Source organism: Epinephelus lanceolatus, chromosome 3, assembly GCF_041903045.1.
Source record: "Epinephelus lanceolatus isolate andai-2023 chromosome 3, ASM4190304v1, whole genome shotgun sequence".
NCBI lineage: Eukaryota > Metazoa > Chordata > Actinopteri > Perciformes > Serranidae > Epinephelus > Epinephelus lanceolatus.
Window position 1 is genome coordinate 49,754,814 of NC_135736.1, and position 20,030 is coordinate 49,774,843.

Below are 20,030 nucleotides of genomic sequence, written 5' to 3' on the forward strand. Positions count from 1 at the left end.
CGAAGAAGAAATAACAATGGCAGAACTTTTTGAGGAAAAGAATTCTCCGTTCTCCAGTCGCGATGTATTTAACGGCCTCACCGACCACCGCCTCCTACAACTGCTCTGTGTTTGTCTTTTATGCAAGAGGCACATTATCAATATCTCCTCCACAGCCGCCATGTTTGTTTTTGAGTTTGTTGTTGTCATAAACTTTTGACTCTGGGCTGCCTCCTGGTGGATATATTGGTTAACATCCATGCCAACGTAAAGGGCGCATGGAAGTATGTGGGCAGTGACGGTAACATAGTTTGAAACGGACATATACATTTTCGTACGTAAAGGGAGCATAAATGGGCCCTAACAGGAGAAACTAAAACACTTTGCCTAAAACAACTTCAGTCTCAGTGTCAGAGAAGTTTTTCTTTACTCTCAGTCTTTGTTCGCTCCATGTGTTCACAGGTCGACAGGATGCACCTGTCCACAGTAATTATCACCTCCATATATGGTGTCACTGGATATTCATGGGCGGGATGTATGCTAATTAGCGGTAGCGTGTTGTCAGTTTGTGATTGTTGAACATGAACACGTGCCTGTGATCAAATCAGAGTTTCCTGTGGCGTTCATGAATCCAGTGTAGGTTTTTAGTCCCAGTGTGTACAGAGTCTGGCTTTAAAGAGATCATCAATACGTTTCACTTTCAGTGCAGGTCCTTCAGACAGAGCTGTAGCCGACTGGATAAATGAGACTTGGATTACACTGCACAAGTGGAGTTTTTAAACGGATGTTTTGAATAGTTTTTCTGTTGTGGATCGCGGTGACTTCACTTCACTGAGAACTTTCTCTGCTTTTGGATTCTTTGTTCACCGAGGCGGCATGAGAGAAAAATAAAGATTTCTTTGAATGTAACACAGGGTGAGGAATCGGTATACACACGATCATCTGTGGGGTGAAATATTTCTTTAAGTGTTGGCAAAGACGCTGCAGAAACTTTTTTTTTACAAATAATATTTGTATTTTATTTGTCTGTATGGTTTATTATTCAGTTTTTAAAAACAGACGTCAGTCCAGGTTTTTACAAGATGAATAGATGAAACTTCTGATGAACATTCATCAGAGCAGACATGACGCGGTCACAGTCAGAGTAAGAAAACTCACGCTGTTGCTGTTCTGTTGGTTTGATGAGATGTTTTTGGTGAACAGGAGGTAAATGAAACCAAATGTCATTATTATTTTTTACTGTTTAATTTGATGCAGCAGCAGTTTGTGTTTTAGAAATCTAAGATTAATCAGTGATTGTTAATGAGTAACTCTTCCTGGTGTCGTGTTCAGCCGAGGACTGTGGCAGGCTTCAGAGGGACGGTCCGCTACGCTTCAGTCAACGCTCATAAAAACAAGGTCAGTGTGATTGTGCTCTTTGATCTGTCACAGGAAGTGTGTGAGCGATGGAAATCCTCTGCTGAACATGTATCTGTGTAACACCAGCAGCCATGAATGAAAGACAACACTAACATTAATAATCATATCCTAACAGTGTGATGTTGTCCTGTTCCTCCAGGAAATGGGTCGCCATGACGACCTGTGGTCATTGTTTTACATGTTGGTAGAGTTCGCCGTTGGACAGTTGCCGTGGCGAAAGATCAAAGATAAGGTCAGACTGTTTCACCTGAATACAACACTGCTGCATGTACATGTACCACCGGTTACCACGACGACGACCATCAACAACAGAATAATAGAAACGATTCAATAAGTTCAGCGTTGGTTATTGTTTATCTTTGATTCCGTCATGAGACCATGTTCTGTGTGTTTAAGAAACCTTTATGTCTTATTCTCATGAACGCGATACCTCGAGGGACCGTCTCCAGCATCATGTGTTCTATGTGTTTATTTTTTTAATTTCAGCGTATGAAGGCAGAACTGAACATGAATCGTGACCGCAGCTGATTTTTTTTTTTTTTCTTGGGTGTTTTCTCCAGGAACAAGTGGGTCAGATTAAAGAGCGTTATGACCATCGGATGCTGCTCAAACACATGCCTTCAGAGTTTAATATCTTCCTGGACCACGTCCTGGCCCTGGACTACTACACCAAACCAGACTACCAGGTACACACTGTGTGTGAGCTCAAGTGTGTGTTCTCTGCTGCAGCGTGAACACACTCACGAGTCCGTCCTGTTGTTGTGTTCCAGCTGCTGATGTCGGTGTTCGAGAACAGCATGAAGGAGCGAATCATCACCGAGAATGAGCCTTTCGACTGGGAGAAGGGAGGAAGTGATGTCACGTTGTCGACCAGTGCCTCCACCCAACCACAGCACAACACCAGACCCACCGCCGCCATGGTGGGGTAAGAACTAAACCTAAACCGTCAGCTGTGCGAGAGCCTCCTGAAGCTGAACATCATCTGATATCAGATTAAATCAAATCCTGAAAATTAGTTGTTCTAAAGAAAAAAACCCTGATCCGATTAGATCATTCAGGTTCATTTATCTGGATCAAACCTTCAGAGTGTGCTCAGATCATTTTGGTAGGATTGGGACACCTTTGATTTAAAAAAAAAAAAAGATTTCCCGTCTTTTAAGACGTGCATGACGTCACTACACTATTCCTGTCCTATTTTTATTATTACTATTATATCATAACATACAGAGGCCCACCTAAAAAAAATGTCAGTATCTGTCTAAATGAACACTATAGTGAGGATTTTTTCACTGCTTTCAAATTTCGTAAATGCTTCAAAAACAATGTTTCACCCCAGAAACAAAATCAGTGTGTGTTGATGGTTGAAGTTATAATTCAAATTTTATTTTGAAGACATGGTTTGTCCCAACTCTCAGGGAATGGGTGAAATACATAAATTATATGACAAAATGTATTTTAAAAAATGTCTAAAACTGTTAACAGTTTGTTGAAATCAACCCAAACCACCAGAATAACCCTTAATACTCATATCATGAGTTTATAAATACACTAAGAAATTTAAAAGCAACACTTTTGTCTTTTGAATTGATTGAATTTCCCCATAGGGATTAATAAAGTATATAAAATTAAATAAAATTAAATAAAATTTGAATTTGAATTTATATAATTTCACTTTAGTTCATAGTTTTACCCTCTTTTTTACGGCGCAGCGCAGCAGCCGGGAGCATCATGTTTTCGGTTGTCTGTCCATCCCTCATCTTTGTAAACATGATATCTCAAGAATGCTTTGAGGGAATTTCTTCACAATTGGCCAATTTGCGACCCAATCTTAAGTGACATGTATTTAATGAGTGCATAAAAACAGTTTAACATCTACTGTGGAGAAACGGGACCAAAAACAAAAGTGTCAGATTTCAGTTTTTGTTCAGTGTAGTTTCTGAAATATGAGAATCTCCTGTGTTCTCCGTCCACAGAGCCATAGTGACGCCCGTACCTGGAGATCTCCAGCGGGAGAACACCGATGACGTTCTGCAGGATGAACATCTCAGTGATCAGGAGAACGCCCCCCCGGCCCCACCCAGCCGGCCCCCTGGGGAGACTGGCGTCCCCCACGGCGGGGAGCCCGGAGAGGCCTGGGAGGACACGGACTTCAACCGCAACAGACTCAGGATCAGCCTGAACAAGGTGGGAACTGATCCAGGACAGCCAACAAAAGTTTCATCTTTAACTTCAGCTCATGTTCGTGCAGCGGTGGTAACGTACTCTGCTTAAGTACAAGTGTTTCCTGTCCATGCTGCTTTATAGTTTATAGTTTATATAGTATAGGACACTTTTAGGCTACAAAACCGAAATACCCTGAGTGTTTAAATGGCTACTGAAAAGCATCACTTCCTGTCCTTCCTCAGGGGGCTCAGGAGGAGGAGGCGGGTCGTGGGGCGTGTCCAGTGTCGCCAGTTCGAGGAGGAGTCCCGGAGTCACCGACCGGTCAGGGTCGGTCCTTACGGTACCGGCGAGTCAACAGCCCAGAGTCTGACCGTCTGTCTGCTGCTGAAGGCCGAGCCGACGCCTATGGACAGAGGTGATCCGAAACATCAGGACACGGATGTCTGTTTAATGATGAGATTCACATCCAGAAAACACAAGTTTAAACGTGAAATCGTCTTTGTTTTATTTTGTTTTATGATGTTAAAATCAGATGAACAGGGTCGGTTTACTGACGTGTTAAATCACATCTCAAACTGTTTCGTAATGCCGCCAAATTCGTACAGATACCACGTAATCATAAGCCAGTAATTTGTGCATGACCCATGTATTTTGGAAGGCTGTGATCATGTGAACAAAACGTTGACGGGATTCAACAAGGAAGCAGTTGGAGCGGTCTTGTAAGTAGGCAGGTTGGCGCAGTGGATGGTTTACAACACCACAAACCTTCCTGCAGTACTTTCCCCAGGAGATGCGTGTTCAGAACCGTGTGGACTTTCTTTTCTCTAACCTAACCACAGTAACTTTACTTGCCTAAAACTAACCTCCGTGACTTTACATTAAGGACGTGAAGTCATTTGTAGGGCACTAGTTCGTAGGATGTCACATGAACTGTTGTATGAGGATACTTTTTAAAGCTCAGCTTAGATTGGATTTATGGTTGCGAACAGTTGCAAACTGAACAGCCAGATAGACTGAACTTCGTGTTCCTTTTTCAAGTGTTCTTGTTGATTCATTTGTTTTTAAGAATCCAGAGGTAAACTGGCTGTTAGGGAGCAGAAACAGAAATAAGAACTGCTGTGAGACCCAACTCGACTTTCCCTCATTGCCCTGGTTTGAGACTAGGGCTGGCACAGTATCAGATTGTCACTACACAATTAATGCAACCAAAAGAGTTCACGATAACGATATTATAACGATATTTATGGAGAATTTAAAATAAGAATAGTAATAATAATGCTATCAGTCAAATTTAAGCTGTATGAAATATGACAGCTTATGAAGGCTTTTTTTTTTTTTTTTTTTTTTGATGATGTGATATGTAAAACAGCCGCTGTGTCTGCTGTTGGTTGAGTGGTTTACTCATACGACATATCGTTTGAAAGCTACGCTGCTCGCGGTGCCTTTAATGCTGAACATTTCAAGATAAAACCACCACAACAGGCTCAATAAACGCTTCTGTCAGACAAACAACAAAGAAATAAACATTTACAACTCACCTATGAAGTGTTGTTAAAATCCACAGGTCATATTATCCAGACTGAATCACAGCTCCCATTTTATTTCTCACACACTGACAACAGCCCAGCAGTGCTGCACGATTTGGGAAAAATGTGCGATTGCGATTACAATATAATTACAATAAAATATAATAAATAAATGGTATCATGAGTCTTTTTGCTTGATTCAGTGTTTCCCTACATTATATCAGGGGGCACTGACCTGACATAGTTATTGTTATGGACAGACAGTGAGTCAATGACCATCAACAGACTGAGCACAGTCAAACACGCTGCTCACACAGCAGCGCAGCACGACACTGTACACACAGTGGAGCGAGCCTGTGTTGCGTTCAGGCGTTGTCATGTAAATGACAAATTCCAGCGTCATAGCACAACACAGCAGCATGTCAAGTGGGTCGACCCCGAGCAAAGTTGCTCAATTTTTCATTTGTTATGGAGTCCATGATTTCCCTGTGACACTTACACATGTTGTGCTGTGCTTGGATGTTGTTTTATGAGGCTCTGGTGTCTTTCAGTTGTCTCATTGTCTTTAACGTTACACGACTCGGCTTTCTCTCACATGCACTCTTCCTTCTTTTCCCTGTGCTGTCTCAAGTGTTGTTATAGATTGGTCGTGTTGCCGCGGGACGTGGCGACTTTAACTTTTAAACTTTTACACAGCACGTCTTTCTGTTCAACATCGCCATACCTGAATCCAAAGTATCGCCATGTAACAGACGTTTTTTTCGCCACCAACTCAGCCTGTTCATGGTCGAGCTCATGCTCTTCTTCAGCGTCTGTGTTGGTCGCTGCTGCACGCTGGCTGCACGCACCAGGATAGCTTGTGGGTGTGATGTCAACAAACTCCACACACTACAGGAGAGGCAGTCACGTTCACAGGCACACACGTTAACATTTATTTAGCCTACATTAAATCGCAAATCGCAGCCTTTTATGACATCACGATTGCGATTGCAATTAGATTAATCGTGCAGCACTACAGCCCAGATGATCTAAATCCAGAGAAATATTCAGCCCAGACACATTATTACATCCACAGATGTCCACCAGTTGCTGCATTGTTTCAAACCTTCATATTTCCCCACATATGATCCATAACTTCTGCTGCTGGGCATTTATCCAAACCAACCAGGCGGATGCCAAAATGGAGGCTATTTCCTGACCTTTCCATTGACACCTCACTTGAGCCAATAGGAGCTTCCAGTGCTGTTGTACTGGCCTCGATAGCCAACCAGGGCCTGAGCTGAGATAACATGTCACTGGCTCCCAGTGTTTAAAGCTATTTAAAGAGTCAGTGATTGGCCCGCCTCACCCGAATGTCCAGAAACAAACGACTCTTCTGTTTTCTTAAGGGAGAAACTCAGTCTTATCAATGTAGTGTTTTCATAGACAGTAAGCTCTTAAATACACATTTGTGTCTGTGCTGATTAGTTTTTCATTCATAATAAAGTATATAATTGAATTACCTGTTTTTTTTTTTCTCCCCGTTTTTCCTGATCAGCTGTGAAGGTCCTAAGGACAGAGGGATGTCGTATGCTGTAAAGCCTTTGATTTGTGATATTGGGCTTTATAAATAAAAGTGATCGACTGATTGATTGAATTTCCCCGTAGGGATTAATAAAGTATATAAAATTAAATTGAATTAAAAAATTCAAATTCAAATTAGATTAAATTAAATTGAATTAAATTAAATTAAATTAAATTAAATTAAATTAAATCAAATTTGAATTTAACTTTATATAATTTCACTTTAGTTCATAGTTTTACCCTCTTTTTGTGTCTTCATGTCTGTCTGTGTGTCCTCCAGGTCCAGGATGGACATCCTCGGCTCTCCGTCCCGTCACGTCTACTCCTCCCAGCCGGCTCAGATGCTGTCCGTTGACCCTGGTTGCCGCGGCGACCGCCAGGTCAGCGGACGTCAGGAGGTGTCGGTGGCGTCCGTCGACCAGGAGGCGCACAGCAACGCCTTCATCCGCTCCGTCCCGCTGGCCGAGGAGGAGGACTTTGACAGCAAAGAGTGGGTGATCATCGACAAAGAGGCGGAGCTACGAGACTTCCAGCCAACCACATCAGGAACCACTGATGAGGAGCCAGAGGAGCTCCGCCCCCTGGAGGAGCAGGAGGAGAGGAGGAGGCTCAGGGCTGCAGGTAGGAGCTTCTGAATAAAAAATGTCTTCTCAGGGGTGATGGGGAAATGATTCAGATTCAAAAAAAGGATTCTGTACCAGATGTTAAGAATCTGGGTCGTGGTTAAAAACACAGAGAATTTGTCACAATACATTCTGACGGCGTCCAACATAACATAGCACTTTGACATCAGTTGGCTTCGCTCCCCCAGACTGAAAACTGAGGTTATTGATCCACATCTGCCGCTGTTTCTCAGTGAGTTTTTTTTTTTTTTTTACTTTTATCCTGCCAATTTTGGGACGTGAATTGGCCTTTGTTTTTTCCAAGTTTGACTGACACAGATCAGAGGCACCTGCTCAGTGTGAGAAGTCTGACTAAAGGTCAGACTTCCTGTTACACTAACATCATCTCAGCAAACCAACCTGAAACTCTTTATAGTGGGAAAGCACCGAAATGACTTTCTGCTGACTGTTAGACATAAAGAATATATATAAGATGAGTTTCCTGACATTAAACCTCTCAGAGCGACATTGCATTGATATTTTGTTTGAAGTAAATCTCGCTTCAGTACAAACTTTCTGCATCCTTCAGTGTGCTGTAACAGTTTGTCGTCCTGCAGGAGGGGAGCTGGTGGTTCGTCCAAAGACCCACACCAGGGAGAGCAGCCGAGGGATGTTAACGCTAACGGAGGAGGAGGCGTCGAGAAGGAGCGGCGGCAGCCCCGCCCAGTCGCCCTGTCACTCGCTGCCACCAGGACGCCCCCGACGGAGAGAGTCAGAGCCTATTGGACCTCAAAGACCGGTAAGAGACCCAGCCAGCCAATCAGAGGAGAGCTCAGCTCTTTGATGTTGGTGGACAGATGAGGAAGTGGACGGCTGCTGTACAGGTTCATCACTCTGATGACTGTTTCACCAGACGCTGTCATAAGGAGGCGCTCTGCGGCAGCTGCTCCACCTCATTTATCTGTCGGTCAACATGCAGCTTAAAGGACAAATCCAGCATGATGGCAGCGTCAGCTTATTTCCACCTGGTTTCCATCAGTGTCGATGGTTCTGCGTCATTTTAGGAAACTTTGAAATAAGAGAGCAGCAGGCAGGAAAAACACGTAGCTTTAGAACAAGAGGTTGTAGGTTCAGTCCACAGACCTACAGAATAAATCAGAGGATTCACACTGCAGCTATAAATTAGATTTCAGTTCACTGACTGTAGCTACTGACGCCCTGGGCTGTGACTGACAGGAAGTTGAGTCCGACACACTGACGGTTAGAAGTTAGAACACCTGAGAGATCCAACTTTAGATGCACGGAGCAGATTCCTCCTCCAACCATCAGCTCATCAGGAGATGAACACATTTTCAACTCAGGGCCAAATCAGAGATCACTGAAGCTGTCTTTTGGTAAAATAGTTCAGACAAGTTTGTCTAAACAGGAACAGGAAATGCCCCCTCTGTGTTTGACTGGCCCAGTAATAAAGAGGCTGTGTGTAACTTTGTTGAGCATCAAAAAACAAAAAAATCCAAACCTTGAAATGCATCAGTTTCCAAAGTCTGATGATGTTTTCAAGAAATCAAATATAATATAAAACCAACAAACTGATCATTTGAATCAAGAAATATCTCATCAAAGAATAAATAAACAAAATACACACTCCAACTGTTCTGTAGCAGCCCAGTCTGTCAGACTGACTGACACACAGAGACACTGTGTATGACGTGTTCAGTACTCTGTACTGCAGGTACAACGGGCAGTAACACACAGTGATCAGAAAGTACTGAGGTTTGACATAATTCTACACAATTCAATTTTATCATTTATCTCAGAGGCCGTCACAGCATACCACATCCCTCTGTCCTCGGACTCTCACTGCAGATCAGGAAAAACTCCCAAAAAAACCCTCTAACAGGGAAATAAAATGGTAGAAACTTCAGGAAGAGACACTGAGGAGGGATCCCTCTTCCAGGATGAACAGATGGACAATAGATGTCATGTACAGATCAGATAACATAATGAATTTACAGTGATCCATATGACAAAATGATACCTAGAGAGTGAGACAGAAGGATCCCTAACTATAAGAGCCAGCCCTAACTTTGAGAGCCAGTCCCTACTACAAGAGCCAGTCCTAACTATAAGAGCCAGTCCTTACTACAAGACCCAGTCCTTACTTCAAGAGCCAGTCCTAACATAAGAGCCAGTCCTAACTTTAAGAGACAACCCTAACTATGAGAGTCAGTTCTAACAATAAGAGCCAGTCCTTACTATGAGAGCCAGCCCTAACTATGAGTTTCAGTGCTAAGAGCCAACCCTAACTATAAGAGCCAGTCCTTACTATAAGAGCCAGTCCTTACTATAAGATCCAGTCCTAACATAAGAGCCAGTCCTAACTATAAGAGCCAGCCCTAACTATGAGTTTCAGTGCTAAGAGCCAACCCTAACTATAAGAGCCAGTCCTTACTATAAGAGCCAGTCCTTACTGTAAGAGCCAGTCCTAACTATAAGAGCCAGTCCTGACTACAAGAGCCAGTCCTAACTATAAGATCCAGTCCTTACTACAAGAGCCAGTCCTTACTATAAGAGCCAGTCCTAACTATAAAAGTCAGTCCTAATTATGAGTATCAGTGCTAAGATCCAGTCCTAACTATAAGAGCCAGTCCTAACTACAAGAGCCAGTCCTTACTATAAGAGCCAGTCCTAACTATAAGAGCCAGTCCTAACTATAAGATCCAGTCCTTACTATAAGAGCCAGTCCTAACTACAAGAGCCAGTCCTAACTACAAGAGCAAGTCCTAACTATAAGAGCCAGTCCTTACTACAAGAGCCAGTCCTAACTATAAGAGACAGCCCTAACTATGAGTATCAGTGCTAAGATCCAGTCCTAACTATAAGGGCCAGTCCTTACTACAAGAGCCAGTCCTAACTACAAGAGCCAGTCCTTACTTTAAGAGCCAGTCCTAACTATAAGAGCCAGTCCTTACTATAAGATCCAGTCCTAACTATAAGAGCCAGTTCTTACTATAAGAGCCAGTCCTTACTATAAGATCCAGTCCTAACTATAAGAGCCAGTCCTTACTACAAGAGCCAGTCCTTACTATAAGATCCAGTCCTAACTATAAGATCCAGTCCTAACTATAAGAGCCAGTCCTTACTACAAGAGCCAGTTCTTACTATAAGATCCAGTCCTAACTATAAGAGCCAGTCCTTACTATAAGAGCCAGTCCTAACTATAAGAGTCAGTCCTAACTATAAGAGCCAGTCCTTACTACAAGAGCCAGTCCTTACTACAAGAGCCAGTCCTTACTATAAGAGCCAGTCCTTACTACAAGAGCCAGTCCTTACTATAAGATCCAGTCCTAACTATAAGAGCCAGTCCTTACTATAAGATCCAGTCCTAACTATAAGAGCCAGTCCTAACTATAAGAGTCAGTCCTAACTATAAGAGCTAGCCCTATCTATACGCTTCATTAAAGCGGAAAGTCTTAAGTCTACTCAATCAATCAATCAATTTTATTTATAAAGCCCAATATCACAAATCACAATTTGCCTCACAGGGCTTTAGAGCATACGACATCCCTCTGTCCTTATGACCCTCACAGCTGATCAGGAAAAACTCCCAAAAAAAACCTTTAACAGGGGAAAAAAATGGTAGAAAGCTCAGGAAGAGCAACTGAGGAGGGATCCCTCTTCCAGGACGGACAGACGTGCAATAGATGTCGTACAGAACAGATCAACATAATAAATTAACAGTAATCCGTATGACACAATGAGACAGAAAGAGAGAGAAAGAGAGAGAGAGAGAGAGAGAGAGAGAGAGAGAGAGAGAGAGAGAGATGCAGGACAGACGGTAATGACAGTAGCTTACAACAACGTTAATGAAAGTAATAATATTATAATTATAATTCTGGCTGTTGTGGTACAGTATGTTGAAAGTATATATTAATATCTGATAGTATACATATGTGACAATAGTCATATGTGTATAATAACAGTAGAAGTATGACTAATGACTAATGATGGCAGCAGCAGCAGGAGGCGTCTGGCAGGACCACGGCAGCAGCACAACCACACACGTCACGCTGTCCAGGCACCGCTGTGATATGAGTTAATCTGAGAGACAGTGGAGCACAAAGGCTCCGGAGAAGAAGCCGAGTTAGTGACATCCAGAATGGCCGAGTTAGCAAGATGCAGTAACAGGACATGAGAGAGAGAGAGAGAGAGAGAGAGAGAGAGAGAGAAGGAGAGAAGGTGCCCGGTGTATTATAGGGGGGTCCTCCGGCAGACTAGGCCTAAGTCAGCCTAACTAGGGGCTGGTACAGGGCAAGCCTGAGCCAGCCCTAACTATAAGCTTTATCAAAGAGGAAAGTCTTAAGTCTAGTCTTAAGTGTGGAGACGGTGTCTGCCTCCCAGACCGTAACAGGAAGATGATTCCACAGGAGAGGAGCCTGATAGCTGAAGGCTCTGGCTCCTGATCTACTTTTGGAGACTTTAGGGACCACGAGTAACCCTGCGTTCTCAGAGCGCAGTGTTCTGGTGGGATAATATGGCACTATGAGCTCTCTAAGATATGATGGAGCTTGAACATTTAGAGCTTCATAAGTTAGGAGAAGGATTTTACAGGGAGCCATTGCAGAGAAGTTAAAACAGGAGAAATGTGATCTTGTTTCTAAGTTCCTGTTAGTACACGTGCTGCAGCATTCTGGATCAGCTGGAGAGTCTTTAGAAAACAAATCAGCACACACAGTTTGATGGTTTTGCGTGAACTCATCAGGAAGTCTTACGTCTTTTAGTGAGCGGCCTCTCACCACCGTTGATCATTGGTACAGAGTTCACTGATACTTCTACAGTTGGTCTATAGTCAGTCTTTCTAATGAACAAAACATGTGGACTCATGCTGGAGTTGTCCTTTAAATGTGTCACAGTGACGACAGGCTGAACATCTGTCACATGCAGTCGTTCTGTTCAACCAGCAGCAGCCTGACAGATTCAGTATTCATGACTTGGTCATGGTGATGAGATTCTTCATGTGATATTCAAAGTGCATGTTGATCCACAGCAGGAACGTCTGCAGCACTTAGGTCCCTTCATGCTCAAAGCAGTCACTGTTTACTGACAAAAGTTTCAAAGCCAAAGTCAGTGGATGAAAGAACGTCTCTGCAGCAGTTAAAGTTCCCATGAAATCCAAACAGATGTCTAATTTTTTCCCTCCCATTGTCTTGTGATGATCATCACCTGTGCTCCAGTATCTGGTCCAACAATGACAGAAAGGTTGTTTTGTAGGTTTTCTTAATGGCATTTCAGAGTTTGTCATTTCCTGGAAAACAATATAAAAAAATGTCGATGACTCATCCTGCACTTGAGGGCGGATGCTGATTTTGTATCCAGTGCTTTCTCAAATTGTTTTGTCCCTTCCCCGAGTCAATAAGTTCTGCCAGTTACCGACCGACGCACAAGATGTCCAAGATAGCTTGCATTGGTGTTTTATCACTGTGATTTGGTTGTGCTAACTGAGATTTTGAAAATGAACACAGCAGCAAACAACTATTTGCTATCCCATGGGCTAACTAATCGCCGCCGCTCTGCACTGCACTCTACCCAGGTCAGGTAGGCTTGGGTGAGCAGTGCCGCTCATACAGCGGTTACTGCTGATAATGCTGCTTTGACCCTCAGCAGCATCTTCATCTTGCAAGCCTAAAGGCTCATTTATTCTCCCTTTACATAAAAAAATGAACTTGCCCATTTCAAGCTATCCTCATACTTCCAATGTGTCCTATATCTTGGCGTAGACACAGCCAATAGATGGCACCAGAGAGTGGAGTCAAAAGTTTCACACAACAAACATGATGACAGTCGAGGAGGTCATAATGTTGTACCTTGAAACGGAGGAAGTGGTGTAGACATTGGTGGTCTGTGTGGCCGTTAAATGTGGACGGAGAATTCTTGTTACTGTGTTCTTGATTCGTTCCATTCCACCTGTATTTAAATTTCTCCATCTCCTAGGGTTATATCTCACTTGGACTACGCTACAATGCCTCCACAGTCTCCAGTGGTACTGCTCTGTTTCATTCGTACCCGTAAGCTTTCAGAAAACGTGAACAAATACGGACGAAATTAACTCAGATTACAGACAGAAGACTCCCTCCGTCTCCGTATTCGTATGTAACATTGAGCAATAAATGAGCCTGAACACCCGCCCTGCGTTTGCCCCCAGGTCGCCCCGACCAACACTGTTAGCTTTGTTGGCACCATTGCCAGTGTTAGCACTATTAGCATCATCAACATGGCCGGTGCTGTTTGCACAGCTTGCATCGTTTGCATGGCTAGCACTGCTAGTCAACTTCATGTTTGCTTGTGACATCAGATTGGCTCCTGTAAACACCCATCGATAGAACGCTGCAGAAATGAGTTAGCATGTTAGCACTTCCTGTTCCCTCGTCTTGAAGTCAGTTTGTTCTTGATTGGATGTTTGAAATAAGGTCTGTAGTTAACATGAGCTGAGAAGACTTTCACATTTTGTTCTATTACATAAAATACATCAGTAAATACCCCATTGTGAATTTAGAAGCTTTTATGTGTCTTAAAAAACGGTTGCTAACACTTGGCTAAATGAGACAACAGAACATCATCACGCTGAGCACAGCTTTAGAGCCTCGTTGTGGTATCCTTGAAGTTATAAAACCGTGTTGTAGTTCTTTAATAGCCTAACATTAGTTTTTTACTTCTGGTGATTGAATTTATGCCTCAGAAATCATAAAGTGGTGTTCACTGATGGAGATTATCTTACTGATTATTAGATTATAATTTTCTGGAGGTCAACCCTGAAGTTAGCGTCGCCCTGGTTCTCTTCTCAAAAAGCCAACCAGATTTTCCCATTGGATTTTGGAATATTGCAGGAAGGGTTAGCTTTGAGGCAAAAAAAAAAAGTTTATGATATTTACACATTATGTTCAGCGCTATTTTCATTATTTTTGAAGCCTAAAGGCAATCGGCAGAAGTAAATAGCTAACCTTGGGCTACAAACAAACTGCGCCATGGTAAGCTGCTTGTTAGCAACCGCCTTTTTTAGGCTTCTAAATTCACAGCGGGGTGTTAACTGATGTTTTTATGTCATAGAACAAAATGTGAAAGTCTCTTCAGTTTGTGTTAACCACAGACTTTATCTCAGAAACACGTTCAGACAAAGGAACCGGCGGTGCTAAAATGCTAACTTGTATTCACGTTTTAGGATTCATTCCTGCAGCACTTTATATCTACGACGAGTCCCTCCCTAGCTTCCTAATTTTACAGGAAACATAAATATACAGAATCAAATAGCGCTCTGCTCGCTGTTTCATGGGAACTTTAAAGAGAAGTTAAACCTGTGAGCGCTGTGGGTAACATGAAACAAAAATCTTGAATTTTCCTTGGATTTCACTGGCAGTGTCATTGAGTCATGAAGTCATATTTTTATTTCACGTGACCATTAAAAACTCTGCTGTTTTCAGGCAGCAGGTTCAGTTTTTCAGGATGTTTATAGACAGTATACAAACTTATAGTATATGTGAGGAATGATGTGTTATTTTATATGAACTGACCTGAACACTGAAGGACACTGAACACAATAATCCCATATTCTCATGATGTTGCTGAGTTGAAGTGTGCATACACCATCTGCAGCGATTAGTCTGCTCCGAGCGTAACTTCACCAGCTGATATTAAATCAGTGTTTTCAGAAAAATTTCCCATAATAATTATTTTGTTAGCATTCAGCAACAGCGTATCCCATGAGTCTTAGCGTTTGGCTTGGTGTCAAAGCCTCATGGGGGCTGTAGCTGCTCATATCATGTTCAGATCTTTCTGCCCAGTGCTGCAAGAGATCCTCATTTATCTTAAAATGTCGAGAGAACATTTCAGGAGCATAATTTCATCTTTTGGGAGAGAAAACACATTTAGTAACACATAGTAGATAAGTAGTCGTAACTGGTAGTAGATTATTTTATCTTAGCATAAAGACTGGAAACAGGGGAACAGCTGGCTTGGCTCTGTCCAAAATTTAAAAATACCGTCAGCAGCTGTAAAGCTCACTGTTTTACACTAATTAAAATAATAATGTCAGAAATGATCATTAAATAAATGTCTGTTAAGTCGAATGAGTCGAATGAGGTATCACAATAGTGACTGAGCCTTTCGCCATGTATATAACATGCAAGTGTAATTCATTCATTTTCCGTAATCGCTTATCCTGTTGGGGGGGGGGAACAGGTCACCAGACTATCACAGGGCTGACACATAGAGACAGACAACCATTCACACTCACATTCACACCTACGGACAATTTAGAGTCACCAATTAACCCACCCTGGATTCGAGCAATGAACCCTCTTGCTGTGAGGCTAACCACTGCGCCACGATGACGCCTGTAACTGTAATATTCACAGTAAAGAACATTATTATCACCTCACACACTTTTACTGTGATATTTAACCATATTCAGAATTTAATTAAATAATGCAGGTAAACAGTAATGTTACAGGAGCATGCTGCTCAATCAGAGTAATCAGATGTACATAAACTGTGAAATTACAGTTAAATACAGTAACCTACATGAACTATGGGTTATATCACAGTAAAGTGACGGGCTTTAACTGTGAGGTTACAGTTACATACTGTATAGCAATGTTACAGGAGCATGCTGCTAAATCACATACTGTGAGGTCACAGTATACAGCTGTCATCTGATCCAACCAGTAGCCAGTAATTTACTGTAAATGTACAGTCAAATATTTTACAGCGCAGGCCACGGTGAAGAGTGCACACAGAACTATAAATCAGCCTTTAGTCGTAACATGGGAACAACATGGATGCTACAAGAAAGATATGTTGTATTTTATTACTCAGAGCATTTAAACATGTTTGAAGCGTTGCAGTTACTTTGTCCGAACAAAGAAAGAAATGAGCGACGACTGCAGGCGAAAGTTGAAGAACAAGTAAAAGTGAGACCCAAAAACAACAAAATGGAGATATGTAACTTTAACACAAATGAATATGTCATGTAGTTTGTTCAATCCAAAGACTAACAGATTAAATAACCCAGATAAAGTGAGCTCCAGAGGAGCTGGGAGGTGGATTTCCTGAAGGCAGAGCCAGGCTAGCTGCTTCCAGTCTTTATGCTAAGCTAAGCTAACAGGCTGTAGCTTCATATTTACTGTATGAGAGTGGAATCAATGTGAACATGTGACTGTCAGAGAGAACGAGAGGAAAAGGATTTACATGACTGAGTGAGTCTGACCTCACAGCTCAGTTTGGTTCATATCTGGTTGCGGATGGCGCTGATGGTTTGATTCTTCCTCGACTGCCTGTGACACATAAAAACCAGCTCCTGGTCTTCGTCATTGTGGAGCAGAGTTGTAATCTTTTCCATCTCTTTGCTTTTGGACCATTGTTTTATTCTGAAGGAGTGAATGGGAAGCAGCAGCTGCCGTGATGTTTCTGTGTCGGGGTGTCGATGATGTTTTTCATCTTCTGTTGTTTCTGCTGTGTTTTCACATGTTCTGCGACACGCTAGAGTCAGAGTGACTGTTGGTTTTATACACACACACACACACACACACACACACACAGCTTTGGTGATTTTTGTTCAGGTTGGAGAACGAGTGAACATTTACTGTGAACATCTTAAAACCAGCTCAGTTTCTCAGGGACTAACCTCCATAGATTTACGTCTGGCGCCGGTGTGTTCAGGGAGAGTAAAGGAGTGGATGTCAGGGTGGGGGAAGGACAGTGTTGGTGGCATCTTTCATGCAGGAGTTTGTGTCCTGAAACACCTGAAATAAATTTGTTCACCTTTTCATTAACTGGAACCACTAACCAAACCTTAACCACTAACCTTCATCAACAGCGCCACGATGCAGCTGCCATGTGCACATAATGTCGGAAGTGAGAACTTTAAAAACGCTGACACATTGGACATCAAAACATGCTGTCATTGAAATTGTGGATCAAGTGAAAATGAGGGAATCTGAGCTTATTATTATGAACATTCAGTGTTTCGCACAGAAGTAGAATCTGTTTGTGAAGTCGGGGGAGGGGCAGCAACAGCTGATCGCCGACAATTAGCTGCCTGTCCCAGGTTAGCATGAGGTAACACAGCACAGCATGATGTCATCAGTACTCATGATATTTTGCCACTTGGGCTGAAGCCTCGTAACAGCTCGGTGTCGGATGTTAATCGCAGCTGCTTTGTTAGCTCATGCTAACGAGGCAGAGAGAGAGCAGGAGGAGAGCGGCTCACAGAAACGATCCTTTAGCGCTGCGTTGAACGGCTTCTTGATTTTAAAGGGTGTAAGAAAACATTTTTGAAAACATACAGTCGGCCTTTATCTCAGCATTTCTTTAATTTCTGTGGAAGAAAATGAAATTGTTATTTTTAAAGTTTAGGGTTTTTTTTTTTTGAGATATAAACAACAGAAATCTCAAAGGGCTCAGTGAAGACCTGAACACACGATATATTCACAGCGTCTTTACTCTCTGATGAACAGCCTCGTCCTGCATTCGAAAAGTACTCAGTTAAAACAACCAAAGAGCTGATAGAACAACCGCCAAACATCAGGAAGAAGAAAACACTTTGTCAAAAACAGAAGCTTAAAGTCCAGTTCAGACCAAAGATTCACGACGAAACCATCTTAGATCGTCACAGAGAAAAGTGTCAGCGGTGTGAACTGGCCGGTCTGAGCTGGACTCAAGCCGGCTGATGGTGTCACCTGACACTCAGCTGGTCAAATGGCCGGCGGCTGGTTTTAAAGCACGTCACCTGTTTCAACAGCCAATCAGCTTGTAGTGAAGTCCGCTGGTCAAGTGTTGGCTTGCTGCAGCAGGTGCTCCGTCCCCACAGAGCCCTCTGTTTCTGTCCTCACAGTGTGCCGGTGTCAGACGGTGGGTCGCTGCTGCTGCTGGCTGTATGTGCTTATGCCCCGCCCACACACACATTCTCATTGGCTGATGAATTGGTGCTGGTTATTTATATTATTGTGGTGTATTGATTATGAATACAGTCCATCTGATGCTGGTTTTGTTTCATCACTGTAGCCAGTATCTCACTATCACTATTTATTATTAATTAATTATTATTAATTATATTCAGCCACAAAATAAGTCTGAAAAGCTGCAAATCAGAACAAAGTACAGAGAGTTGATGACTAGAGATGATACGCCGTCTCATGGTGGTCACTTCCTGTCAGCGTTACAGATCAGAAGCACAGAGAGTTGATGACTAGAGACGATACGCCGTCTCATGGTGGTCACTTCCTGTCGACGTTACAGATCAGAAGCACAGAGAGTTGATGACTAGAGACGATACGCCGTCTCATGGTGGTCACTTCCTGTCAACGTTACAGATCAGAAGTTGTTGACTAGAGATGAACGCAGCCTTAGTCCGGGGTTGTCAGTTTACTCAATGATTGAAAAGGGGTCTCTCAATGAAAAAGGCTGGGAACCACTGATTGAGACAGATGGAGCAGTGAGATGATCACGCTCAGCCTAGTGGTTTGTGCATGTATAATGCCAACATTTTCTCCAGGTGACGGGGCTGATATTTCTTCAGTAAAGTCTACTGTAGTTCGGAGAAGCTCATCACGTTGGTTGATGGTAGGGATGCACCGAAATGAAAATTTGTGGCCGAAGCCGAATATTATTAAACGCTTGGCCAAATACTGAGTACCGAATACTGAATATCATTGTTTCGTTCTTCATTAGTTTTTGCAGATGAACCCTCCAGATTAGTGTTGTCACGGTACCAAAATTGGGACCCACTGTGCGATACCAGTGAAAATATCATGGTTCTGAGTAGTATCAAGATATCACAGCCAAAATGAGGCAGATGTGCCTTTTGTCATTTATAAAAAGATAAATCACTTTTCTATAATACATCAATGATATTTCAATGGAATAAATTACTTATTGACTTATTCATACTTCAGAAACAGCATCAATAAGTGATGAACATAGGGGGGATCAAAATAAAATAAATAAATAAAATAAGAATCAACCAGCCACCCTCCTCCCCTGACAAGTAAAGAACAGTCCCTTCATAAGTAAAGAACAGTCCGTAAAGTGCGGTGAGGTTTGTGGACCGTTAACAGCTCGTTTCTCCTCTGACACGTCACATACCTGTGTTCGGCTGGCTCGGCTGTTCAGGTACTTCTGGGCAGTCATGACGCCAAGAAGAGGATATTATTGGAACCGACTTGTTCATCGCCGGTAAGCCGATGGCCGCCGTATTTGACAGGAATACATTCCTGTCTGTGTCTGTGACCCCCGTTCAACCCACAATCGGTGGGATTCGCCTTTCGTTTCTGCTGCTGGTTGAAATCTGTAGGCTGCTCGCACAGCGTGCTGAATGATTTAAGCCTATTTTGCTCGCTCAAAACTATTTTTAGTCGCAAATGCGAGTGCTGTGATGGGCAGATCGCCACACTGCCGACATTTTACTCCGCTGGTCACGGCACACTGTTTGATTGCGTTATCAAAACACGCCGCTATTATTCAGCCTTGCTTTTAACTTATTCCACCGAATACCGAATGTGTGTTTTTTTGCAATATTCAGCAGAATATTTTCGGTTACCGAATATTCGGTGCATCCCTAGTTGATGGTTGCAGTTTGCTGTTCGGTCGCAGTCGTCTCTCTCTGTGGCTCTGAGTCCTCGTGACGTTTGAGACTTCTGTTCTCTCACTGTTTGCGTTAACGGCTGAATCGCAGTTCTGAAGCACTGAAAGCAGCAGCTGAATTTACTCTTTACAATGTGACACATTT

At 42.7% G+C, this 20,030-nt stretch overlaps 1 protein-coding gene across 2 annotated transcripts in view; it reads left to right on the forward strand.

The window, feature by feature from the left end:
* ttbk1a (tau tubulin kinase 1a) overlaps positions 1-20,030 on the forward strand; it is a 79,051-nt gene that overhangs the window by 30,934 nt on the left and 28,087 nt on the right. For both annotated transcript variants that reach the window (XM_033624753.2, XM_033624754.2), the window contains exons 7-14: positions 1,312-1,377; positions 1,538-1,630; positions 1,959-2,084; positions 2,169-2,323; positions 3,372-3,582; positions 3,804-3,976; positions 6,931-7,271; positions 7,870-8,051. In XM_033624753.2, coding sequence (XP_033480644.1) covers positions 1,312-1,377; positions 1,538-1,630; positions 1,959-2,084; positions 2,169-2,323; positions 3,372-3,582; positions 3,804-3,976; positions 6,931-7,271; positions 7,870-8,051 — 1,347 coding nt within the window. The remainder of the gene's footprint in view (positions 1-1,311; positions 1,378-1,537; positions 1,631-1,958; positions 2,085-2,168; positions 2,324-3,371; positions 3,583-3,803; positions 3,977-6,930; positions 7,272-7,869; positions 8,052-20,030) is intronic.